Source organism: Chlamydomonas reinhardtii, chromosome 2 (genome assembly GCF_000002595.2).
Source record: "Chlamydomonas reinhardtii strain CC-503 cw92 mt+ chromosome 2, whole genome shotgun sequence".
Lineage (NCBI taxonomy): Eukaryota > Viridiplantae > Chlorophyta > Chlorophyceae > Chlamydomonadales > Chlamydomonadaceae > Chlamydomonas > Chlamydomonas reinhardtii.
In genome coordinates this window covers 9,068,749-9,080,415 of record NC_057005.1, presented here as the reverse complement: position 1 = coordinate 9,080,415, position 11,667 = coordinate 9,068,749, and the positions used below count along the sequence as shown (strand labels likewise).

The 11,667-nt window shown below is 64.9% G+C and overlaps 1 protein-coding gene across 1 annotated transcript; it reads right to left on the bottom strand.

Moving 5' to 3' along the window:
• Positions 1 to 4,738: 4,738 nt before the first annotated feature.
• On the bottom strand, positions 4,739 to 8,060 carry CHLRE_02g143287v5 (uncharacterized protein). Its single transcript, XM_043060223.1, has one exon. The coding sequence runs from the start codon at positions 7,943 to 7,945 to the stop codon at positions 7,733 to 7,735; it is 213 nt and encodes a 70-aa protein (XP_042927962.1). The 5' UTR covers positions 7,946 to 8,060; the 3' UTR covers positions 4,739 to 7,732.
• Between the last annotated feature and the right edge of the window lie 3,607 nt (positions 8,061 to 11,667).

Here is an 11,667-nt window from a genome sequence, read left to right as displayed (position 1 = left end):
AGACGCACACGAGTGCAGTGCAGGCTGGTAGACATGCCCGCCCCTTGCCTTCCGCCCTTCCTGCCGAAATGCCCGCACAAGCCCCGCAGGCTCCCCATGCCTTGCACAGACGCACACGAGTGCAGTGCAGGCTGGTAGACATGCCCGCCCCTTGCCTTCCGCCCTTCCGGCCTGACAACTTGCCCGCACATACCCCGCAGGCTCCCCATGCCTTGCACAGACGCACACGAGTGCAGTGCAGGCTGGTAGACATGCCCGCCCCTTGCCTTCCGCCCTTCCTGCCGAAATGCCCGCACAAGCCCCGCAGGCTCCCCATGCCTTGCACAGACGCACACGAGTGCAGTGCAGGCTGGTAGACATGCCCGCCCCTTGCCTTCCGCCCTTCCGGCCTGACAACTTGCCCGCACATACCCCGCAGGCTCCCCATGCCTTGCACAGACGCACACGAGTGCAGTGCAGGCTGGTAGACATGCCCGCCCCTTGCCTTCCGCCGTTCCTGCCGAAATGCCCGCACAAGCCCCGCAGGCTCCCCATGCCTTGCACAGACGCACACGAGTGCAGTGCAGGCTGGTAGACATGCCCGCCCCTTGCCTTCCGCCCTTCCGGCCTGACAACTTGCCCGCACATGCCCCGCAGGCTCCCCATGCCTTGAACAGACGCACACGAGTGCAGTGCAGGCTGGTAGACATGCCCGCCCCTTGCCTTCCGCCGTTCCTGCCTGCCATATTGCCGGCCGAACCGTGGTCCAACATCTGGTGGCCCAAACGCAACTCTGACAATTTCTACCTAAGCGACCTAAACCGTGGAGTCCTGAACTCATTGCCCCCCGAAGCACAACAAGGCTTTACCAATAATACACCAGTGCTGGAGCAATGGGCGGAAGCATCTGCCAACATGTGCCCCACCCTCAGCAACCGCACCCTCGCCAGCTCCACCAGGCACCCCTGGCTGGTCAAGCAAATACTCTACGCCCGCTACGGCTACCTCTTCAACGCACAGGTTAAACGGCGCTACCGCCTGGGAGGGAACGGCAACTGCCCCCTCTGCCACACCCCTGACTCCGGAGGGCACATCCTCGGAGGCTGCACACACCCTAAAATGAAAGGCGCGTACATCAATCGGCACAACTGGGCAGTCCAGCGTATCGCCAAATGCATCTCCAAAGGGACCTACGGGAACGGGTTCATGGTCATGGACGCGGGCCCCCTAACCGACCTGCCACACTATGCGTCTGCACAACGCCCCCCCGCCTGGCTGGCTGCGGAGAGGACATCATCACCCCTTATTACAAGGCTCAGACCCGACATTCTGTTCATCCCAAACCTGCCCGCCCATGAAACACATAGAGAAGGGTACCGCCCGCCCCTGAACAAAGCACGGCTGCCCATCTATATCCTTGAAATCGGTTACAGCTCTGACGTCCGCCATTTGGACAAGCGGGAAGAAAAATCTCAACAACACCAAGAACTCAAGCGACTGCTGGAAGCGGCCGGATGGACGGTCCACTACTCCACCAATGAATGCCTTGCGCTCGGAGTGACTGGGGCCATCCCTTGCAACCTCACTAAGCTGCTCACCTCTCAACTTGGGGTGACCCACACAGCCGCACGAGTATGCGGAGAGAGGCTCCACACACACGCTGTGAACAGTGCGGGCGGCATTATCAAAATGCGCCGAGTAACCGAGCAGGAACTCAAACTGAGAGGCGGGTAAGCCACGGCTCCCCCACACCTCCTCGGAGTGCGTGGTGAGGTGGCAGCGCGAGGGGGATGGGCCTCCTCGCCCTAGCCACCTTACCCCGGTAATCCACGCCAGGCCCCATGGGCTGGCGTTTGAATTATTATTATTCCCCGCAGGCTCCCCATGCCTTGCACAGACGCACACGAGTGCAGTGCAGGCTGGTAGACATGCCCGCCCCTTGCCTACCGCCCTACCTGCCAAATCGCCCGCACAAGCCCCGCAGGCTCCCCATGCCTTGCACAGACGCACACGAGTGCAGTGCAGGCTGGTAGACATGCCCGCCCCTTGCCTACCGCCCTTCCTGCCAAAGTGCCCGCATAAGCCCCGCAGGCCCCCCATGCCTTGCACAGACGCACACGAGTGCAGTGCAGGCTGGTAGACATGCCCGCCCCTTGCCTTCCGCCGTTCCTGCCAAAGTGCCCGCACAAGCCCTGCAGGCTCCCCATGCCTTGAACAGACGCACACGAGTGCAGTGCAGGCTGGTAGACATGCCCGCCCCTTGCCTTCCGCCCTTCCGGCCTGACAACTTGCCCGCACAAGCCCCGCAGGCTCCCCATGCCTTGTACAGACGCACACGAGTGCAGTGCAGGCTGGTAGACATGCCCGCCCCTTGCCTTCCGCTGTTCCTGCCAACCTGCCCGCACAAGCCCCGCAGGCTCCCCATGCCTTGAACAGACGCACACGAGTCCAGTGCAGGCTGGTAGACATGCCCGCCCCTCGCCTTCCGCCCTTCCTGCCAAAATGCCCGCACAAGCCCCGCAGGCTCCCCATGCCTTGCATAGACGCACACGAGTGCAGTGCAGGCTGGTAGACATGCCCGCCCCTTGCCTTCCGCCGTTCCTGCCTGCCATATTGCCCGCACAAGCCCCGCAGGCTCCCCATGCCTTGCACAGACGCACACGAGTGCAGTGCAGGCTGGTAGACATGCCCGCCCCTTGCCTACCGCCCTTCCTGCCAAAGTGCCCGCATAAGCCCCGCAGGCCCCCCATGCCTTGCACAGACGCACACGAGTGCAGTGCAGGCTGGTAGACATGCCCGCCCCTTGCCTTCCGCCCTTACTGCCAAAATGCCCGCACAAGCCCCGCAGGCTCCCCATGCCTTGTACAGACGCACACGAGTGCAGTGCAGGCTGGTAGACATGCCCGCCCCTTGCCTTCCGCCGTTCCTGCCAACCTGCCCGCACAAGCCCCGCAGGCTCCCCATGCCTTGAACAGACGCACACGAGTGCAGTGCAGGCTGGTAGACATGCCCGCCCCTCGCCTTCCGCCCTTCCGGCCTGACAACTTGCCCGCACAAGCCCCGCAGGCTCCCCATGCTTTGCACAGACGCACACGAGTGCAGTGCAGGCTGGTAGACATGCCCGCCCCTTGACTTCCGCCGTTCCTGCCAAAATGCCCGCACAAGCCCCGCAGGCTCCCCATGCTTTGCACAGACGCACACGAGTGCAGTGCAGGCTGGTAGACATGCCCGCCCCTTGCCTTCCGCCCTTACTGCCAAAGTGCCCGCATAAGCCCCGCAGGCCCCCCATGCCTTGCACAGACGCACACGAGTGCAGTGCAGGCTGGTAGACATGCCCGCCCCTTGCCTTCCTCCCTTCCGGCCTGACAACTTGCCCGCACAAGCCCCGCAGGCTCCCCATGCCTTGTACAGACGCACACGAGTGCAGTGCAGGCTGGTAGACATGCCCGCCCCTTGCCTTCCGCCGTTCCTGCCAACCTGCCCGCACAAGCCCCGCAGGCTCCCCATGCCTTGCACAGACGCACACGAGTCCAGTGCAGGCTGGTAGACATGCCCGCCCCTTGCCTTCCGCCGTTCCTGCCAAAGTGCCCGCACAAGCCCTGCAGGCTCCCCATGCCTTGAACAGACGCACACGAGTGCAGTGCAGGCTGGTAGACATGCCCGCCCCTTGCCTTCCGCCCTTCCGGCCTGACAACTTGCCCGCACAAGCCCCGCAGGCTCCCCATGCCTTGTACAGACGCACACGAGTGCAGTGCAGGCTGGTAGACATGCCCGCCCCTTGCCTTCCGCCCTTCCGGCCTGACAACTTGCCCGCACATGCCCCGCAGGCTCCCCATGCCTTGAACAGACGCACACGAGTGCAGTGCAGGCTGGTAGACATGCCCGCCCCTTGCCTTCCGCCGTTCCTGCCTGCCAAATCGCCCGCACAAGCCCCGCAGGCTCCCCATGCCTTGCACAGACGCACACGAGTGCAGTGCAGGCTGGTAGACATGCCCGCCCCTTGCCTACCGCCCTTACTGCCAAAATGCCCGCACAAGCCCCGCAGGCTCCCCATGCCGTTACAGACGCACACGAGTGCAGTGCAGGCTGGTAGACATGCCCGCCCCTTGCCTTCCGCCCTTCCGGCCTGCCAAATCGCCCGCACAAGCCCCGCAGGCTCCCCATGCCTTGCATAGACGCACACGAGTCCAGTGCAGGCTGGTAGACATGCCCGCCCCTTGCCTTCCGCCCTTCCGGCCTGACAACTTGCCCGCACATGCCCCGCAGGCTCCCCATGCCTTGCACAGACGCACACGAGTGCAGTGCAGGCTGGTAGACATGCCCGCCCCTTGCCTTCCGCCGTTCCTGCCAAAATGCCCGCACAAGCCCCGCAGGCTCCCCATGCCGTTACAGACGCACACGAGTGCAGTGCAGGCTGGTAGACATGCCCGCCCCTTGCCTTCCGCCCTTCCGGCCTGCCAAATCGCCCGCACAAGCCCTGCAGGCTCCCCATGCCTTGCATAGACGCACACGAGTCCAGTGCAGGCTGGTAGACATGCCCGCCCCTTGCCTTCCGCCCTTCCGGCCTGACAACTTGCCCGCACATGCCCCGCAGGCTCCCCATGCCTTGCACAGACGCACACGAGTGCAGTGCAGGCTGGTAGACATGCCCGCCCCTTGCCTTCCGCCGTTCCTGCCAAAATGCCCGCACAAGCCCCGCAGGCTCCCCATGCCTTGAACAGACGCACACGAGTGCAGTGCAGGCTGGTAGACATGCCCGCCCCTTGCCTTCCGCCCTTCCTGCCACAATACCCGCACAAGCCCCGCAGGCTCCCCATGCCTTGCACAGACGCACACGAGTGCAGTGCAGGCTGGTAGACATGCCCGCCCCTTGCCTTCCGCCCTTCCGGCCTGACAACTTGCCCGCACAAGCCCCGCAGGCTCCCCATGCCTTGAACAGACGCACACGAGTGCAGTGCAGGCTGGTAGACATGCCCGCCCCTTGCCTTCCGCCCTTCCTGCCACAATACCCGCACAAGCCCCGCAGGCTCCCCATGCCTTGCACAGACGCACACGAGTGCAGTGCAGGCTGGTAGACATGCCCGCCCCTTGCCTTCCGCCCTTCCGGCCTGACAACTTGCCCGCACAAGCCCCGCAGGCTCCCCATGCCTTGAACAGACGCACACGAGTGCAGTGCAGGCTGGTAGACATGCCCGCCCCTTGCCTTCCGCCCTTCCTGCCACAATACCCGCACAAGCCCCGCAGGCTCCCCATGCCTTGCACAGACGCACACGAGTGCAGTGCAGGCTGGTAGACATGCCCGCCCCTTGCCTTCCGCCGTTCCTGCCAACCTGCCCGCACAAGCCCCGCAGGCTCCCCATGCCTTGCACAGACGCACACGAGTGCAGTGCAGGCTGGTAGACATGCCCGCCCCTCGCCTTCCGCCCTTCCGGCCAAATCGCCCGCACAAGCCCCGCAGGCTCCCCATGCCTTGCACAGACGCACACGAGTGCAGTGCAGGCTGGTAGACATGCCCGCCCCTTGCCTTCCGCCGTTCCTGCCTGCCAACTTGCCCGCACATCCCCATGCCTTGCACAGACGCACACGAGTGCAGTGCAGGCTGGTAGACATGCCCGCCCCTTACCTACCGCCCTTCCTGCCAAAGTGCCCGCATAAGCCCCGCAGGCTCCCCATGCCTTGCATAGACGCACACGAGTCCAGTGCAGGCTGGTAGACATGCCCGCCCCTTGCCTTCCGCCCTTCCGGCCTGACAACTTGCCCGCACATGCCCCGCAGGCTCCCCATGCCTTGCACAGACGCACACGAGTGCAGTGCAGGCTGGTAGACATGCCCGCCCCTTGCCTTCCGCCCTTCCTGCCACAATACCCGCACAAGCCCCGCAGGCTCCCCATGCCTTGAACAGACGCACACGAGTGCAGTGCAGGCTGGTAGACATGCCCGCCCCTTGCCTTCCGCCGTTCCTGCCTGCCAACTTGCCCGCACAAGCCCCGCAGGCTCCCCATGCCTTGCACAGACGCACACGAGTGCAGTGCAGGCTGGTAGACATGCCCGCCCCTTGCCTTCCGCCGTTCCTGCCAACCTGCCCGCACAAGCCCCGCAGGCTCCCCATGCCTTGCACAGACGCACACGAGTGCAGTGCAGGCTGGTAGACATGCCCGCCCCTTGCCTACCGCCCTTCCTGCCAAAGTTCCCGCATAAGCCCCGCAGGCCCCCTATGCCTTGCACAGACGCACACGAGTGCAGTGCAGGCTGGTAGACATGCCCGCCCCTTGCCTTCCGCCCTTCCGGCCTGACAACTTGCCCGCACAAGCCCCGCAGGCTCCCCATGCCTTGTACAGACGCACACGAGTGCAGTGCAGGCTGGTAGACATGCCCGCCCCTTGCCTTCCGCCGTTCCTGCCACAATACCCGCACAAGCCCCGCAGGCTCCCCATGCCTTGAACAGACGCACACGAGTGCAGTGCAGGCTGGTAGACATGCCCGCCCCTCGCCTTCCGCCCTTCCGGCCTGACAACTTGCCCGCACAAGCCCCGCAGGCTCCCCATGCCTTGAACAGACGCTCACGAGTGCAGTGCAGGCTGGTAGACATGCCCGCCCCTCGCCTTCCGCCCTTCCGGCCTGACAACTTGCCCGCACAAGCCCCGCAGGCTCCCCATGCCTTGCACAGACGCACACGAGTCCAGTGCAGGCTGGTAGACATGCCCGCCCCTTGCCTTCCGCCCTTCCGGCCTGACAACTTGCCCGCACATGCCCCGCAGGCTCCCCATGCCTTGCACAGACGCACACGAGCGCAGTGCAGGCTGGTAGACATGCCCGCCCCTTGCCTTCCGCCCTTCCGGCCTGACAACTTGCCCGCACAAGCCCCGCAGGCTCCCCATGCCTTGCACAGACGCACACGAGTGCAGTGCAGGCTGGTAGACATGCCCGCCCCTTGCCTTCCGCCGTTCCTGCCTGCCATATTGCCCGCACAAGCCCCGCAGGCTCCCCATGCCTTGAACAGACGCACACGAGTGCAGTGCAGGCTGGTAGACATGCCCGCCCCTTGCCTTCCGCCGTTCCTGCCAAAATGCCCGCACAAGCCCCGCAGGCTCCCCATGCCTTGCACAGACGCACACGAGTCCAGTGCAGGCTGGTAGACATGCCCGCCCCTTGCCTTCCGCCGTTCCTGCCTGCCAAAATGCCCGCACAAGCCCCGCAGGCTCCCCATGCCGTTACAGACGCACACGAGTGCAGTGCAGGCTGGTAGACATGCCCGCCCCTTGCCTTCCGCCCTTCCGGCCTGCCAAAGTGCCCGCATAAGCCCCGCAGGCCCCCCATGCCTTGCACAGACGCACACGAGTGCAGTGCAGGCTGGTAGACATGCCCGCCCCTTGCCTTCCGCCGTTCCTGCCAACCTGCCCGCACAAGCCCCGCAGGCTCCCAATGCCATGCACAGACGCACACGAGTGCAGTGCAGGCTGGTAGACATGCCCGCCCCTTGCCTACCGCCCTTCCTGCCAAATCTCCCGCACAAGCCCCGCAGGCTCCCCATGCCTTGCACAGACGCACACGAGTGCAGTGCAGGCTGGTAGACATGCCCGCCCCTTGCCTTCCGCCGTTCCTGCCAAAATGCCCGCACAAGCCCCGCAGGCTCCCCATGCCTTGCACAGACGCACACGAGTCCAGTGCAGGCTGGTAGACATGCCCGCCCCTTGCCTTCCGCCGTTCCTGCCTGCCAAAATGCCCGCACAAGCCCCGCAGGCTCCCCATGCCGTTACAGACGCACACGAGTGCAGTGCAGGCTGGTAGACATGCCCGCCCCTTGCCTTCCGCCCTTCCGGCCTGCCAAAGTGCCCGCATAAGCCCCGCAGGCCCCCCATGCCTTGCACAGACGCACACGAGTGCAGTGCAGGCTGGTAGACATGCCCGCCCCTTGCCTTCCGCCGTTCCTGCCAACCTGCCCGCACAAGCCCCGCAGGCTCCCCATGCCTTGCACAGACGCACACGAGTGCAGTGCAGGCTGGTAGACATGCCCGCCCCTTGCCTACCGCCCTTCCTGCCTGACAACTTGCCCGCACAAGCCCCGCAGGCTCCCCATGCCGTTACAGACGCACACGAGTGCAGTGCAGGCTGGTAGACATGCCCGCCCCTTGCCTTCCGCCCTTCCGGCCTGCCAAAGTGCCCGCACAAGCCCCGCAGGCTCCCCATGCCTTGAACAGACGCACACGAGTGCAGTGCAGGCTGGTAGACATGCCCGCCCCTTGCCTTCCGCCGTTCCTGCCTGCCAACTTGCCCGCACAAGCCCCGCAGGCTCCCCATGCCTTGCACAGACGCACACGAGTGCAGTGCAGGCTGGTAGACATGCCCGCCCCTTGCCTTCCGCCCTTCCGGCCTGACAACTTGCCCGCACAAGCCCCGCAGGCTCCCCATGCCTTGCACAGACGCACACGAGTGCAGTGCAGGCTGGTAGACATGCCCGCCCCTTGCCTTCCGCCGTTCCTGCCAACCTGCCCGCACAAGCCCCGCAGGCTCCCCATGCCTTGCACAGACGCACACGAGTGCAGTGCAGGCTGGTAGACATGCCCGCCCCTTGCCTACCGCCCTTCCTGCCAAAGTTCCCGCATAAGCCCCGCAGGCCCCCTATGCCTTGCACAGACGCACACGAGTGCAGTGCAGGCTGGTAGACATGCCCGCCCCTTGCCTTCCGCCCTTCCGGCCTGACAACTTGCCCGCACAAGCCCCGCAGGCTCCCCATGCCTTGTACAGACGCACACGAGTGCAGTGCAGGCTGGTAGACATGCCCGCCCCTTGCCTTCCGCCGTTCCTGCCAACCTGCTCGCACAAGCCCCGCAGGCTCCCCATGCCTTGAACAGACGCACACGACTGCAGTGCAGGCTGGTAGACATGCCCGCCCCTCGCCTTCCGCCCTTCCGGCCTGACAACTTGCCCGCACAAGCCCCGCAGGCTCCCCATGCCTTGCACAGACGCACACGAGTGCAGTGCAGGCTGGTAGACATGCCCGCCCCTTGCCTTCCGCCGTTCCTGCCAAAATGCCCGCACAAGCCCCGCAGGCTCCCCATGCCTTGCACAGACGCACACGAGTGCAGTGCAGGCTGGTAGACATGCCCGCCCCTTGCCTTCCGCCGTTCCTGCCTGCCAAAATGCCCGCACAAGCCCCGCAGGCTCCCCATGCCGTTACAGACGCACACGAGTGCAGTGCAGGCTGGTAGACATGCCCGCCCCTTGCCTTCCGCCCTTCCGGCCTGCCAAAGTGCCCGCATAAGCCCCGCAGGCCCCCCATGCCTTGCACAGACGCACACGAGTGCAGTGCAGGCTGGTAGACATGCCCGCCCCTTGCCTTCCGCCGTTCCTGCCAACCTGCCCGCACAAGCCCCGCAGGCTCCCAATGCCATGCACAGACGCACACGAGTGCAGTGCAGGCTGGTAGACATGCCCGCCCCTTGCCTTCCGCCCTTCCGGCCTGCCAAAGTGCCCGCATAAGCCCCGCAGGCCCCCCATGCCTTGCACAGACGCACACGAGTGCAGTGCAGGCTGGTAGACATGCCCGCCCCTTGCCTTCCGCCGTTCCTGCCAAAATGCCCGCACAAGCCCCGCAGGCTCCCCATGCCTTGCACAGACGCACACGAGTCCAGTGCAGGCTGGTAGACATGCCCGCCCCTTGCCTTCCGCCGTTCCTGCCTGCCAAAATGCCCGCACAAGCCCCGCAGGCTCCCCATGCCGTTACAGACGCACACGAGTGCAGTGCAGGCTGGTAGACATGCCCGCCCCTTGCCTTCCGCCCTTCCGGCCTGCCAAAGTGCCCGCATAAGCCCCGCAGGCTCCCCATGCCTTGCACAGACGCACACGAGTGCAGTGCAGGCTGGTAGACATGCCCGCCCCTTGCCTTCCGCCGTTCCTGCCAACCTGCCCGCACAAGCCCCGCAGGCTCCCCATGCCTTGCACAGACGCACACGAGTGCAGTGCAGGCTGGTAGACATGCCCGCCCCTTGCCTACCGCCCTTCCTGCCTGACAACTTGCCCGCACAAGCCCCGCAGGCTCCCCATGCCGTTACAGACGCACACGAGTGCAGTGCAGGCTGGTAGACATGCCCGCCCCTTGCCTTCCGCCCTTCCGGCCTGCCAAAGTGCCCGCACAAGCCCCGCAGGCTCCCCATGCCTTGAACAGACGCACACGAGTGCAGTGCAGGCTGGTAGACATGCCCGCCCCTTGCCTTCCGCCGTTCCTGCCTGCCAACTTGCCCGCACAAGCCCCGCAGGCTCCCCATGCCTTGCACAGACGCACACGAGTGCAGTGCAGGCTGGTAGACATGCCCGCCCCTTGCCTACCGCCCTTACTGCCAAAATGCCCGCACAAGCCCCGCAGGCTCCCCATGCCGTTACAGACGCACACGAGTGCAGTGCAGGCTGGTAGACATGCCCGCCCCTTGCCTTCCGCCCTTCCTGCCAAATCGCCCGCACAAGCCCCGCAGGCTCCCCATGCCTTGCACAGACGCACACGAGTGCAGTGCAGGCTGGTAGACATGCCCGCCCCTTGCCTACCGCCCTTCCTGCCAAATCTCCCGCACAAGCCCCGCAGGCTCCCCATGCCTTGCACAGACGCACACGAGTGCAGTGCAGGCTGGTAGACATGCCCGCCCCTTGCCTTCCGCCGTTCCTGCCAACCTGCCCGCACAAGCCCCGCAGGCTCCCCATGCCTTGCACAGACGCACACGAGTGCAGTGCAGGCTGGTAGACATGACCGCCCCTTGCCTACCGCCCTTCCTGCCACAATGCCCGCACAAGCCCCGCAGGCTCCCCATGCCGTTACAGACGCACACGAGTGCAGTGCAGGCTGGTAGACATGCCCGCCCCTTGCCTTCCGCCCTTCCGGCCTGACAACTTGCCCGCACATGCCCCGCAGGCTCCCCATGCCTTGAACAGACGCACACGAGTGCAGTGCAGGCTGGTAGACATGCCCGCCCCTTGCCTTCCGCCCTTCCTGCCGAAATGCCCGCATAAGCCCCGCAGGCTCCCCATGCCTTGCACAGACGCACACGAGTGCAGTGCAGGCTGGTAGACATGCCCGCCCCTTGCCTTCCGCCGTTCCTGCCTGCCATATTGCCGGCCGAACCGTGGTCCAACATCTGGTGGCCCAAACGCAACTCTGACAATTTCTACCTAAGCGACCTAAACCGTGGAGTCCTGAACTCATTGCCCCCCGAAGCACAACAAGGCTTTACCAATAATACACCAGTGCTGGAGCAATGGGCGGAAGCATCTGCCAACATGTGCCCCACCCTCAGCAACCGCACCCTCGCCAGCTCCACCAGGCACCCCTGGCTGGTCAAGCAAATACTCTACGCCCGCTACGGCTACCTCTTCAACGCACAGCTTAAACGGCGCTACCGCCTGGGAGGGAACGGCAACTGCCCCCTCTGCCACACCCCTGACTCCGGAGGGCACATCCTCGGAGGCTGCACACACCCTAAAATGAAAGGCGCGTACATCAATCGGCACAACTGGGCAGTCCAGCGTATCGCCAAATGCATCTCCAAAGGGACCTACGGGAACGGGTTCATGGTCATGGACGCGGGCCCCCTAACCGACCTGCCACACTATGCGTCTGCACAACGCCCCCCCGCCTGGCTGGCTGCGGAGAGGACATCATCACCCCTTATTACAAGGCTCAGACCCGACATTCTGTTCATC

Excerpts from the sequence above, each read along its gene's own strand:
- CHLRE_02g143287v5 (XM_043060223.1), bottom strand. The coding sequence starts at position 7,945 with ATGGGGAGCCTGCGGGGCTTGTGCGGGCAGGTTGGCAGGAACGGCGGA.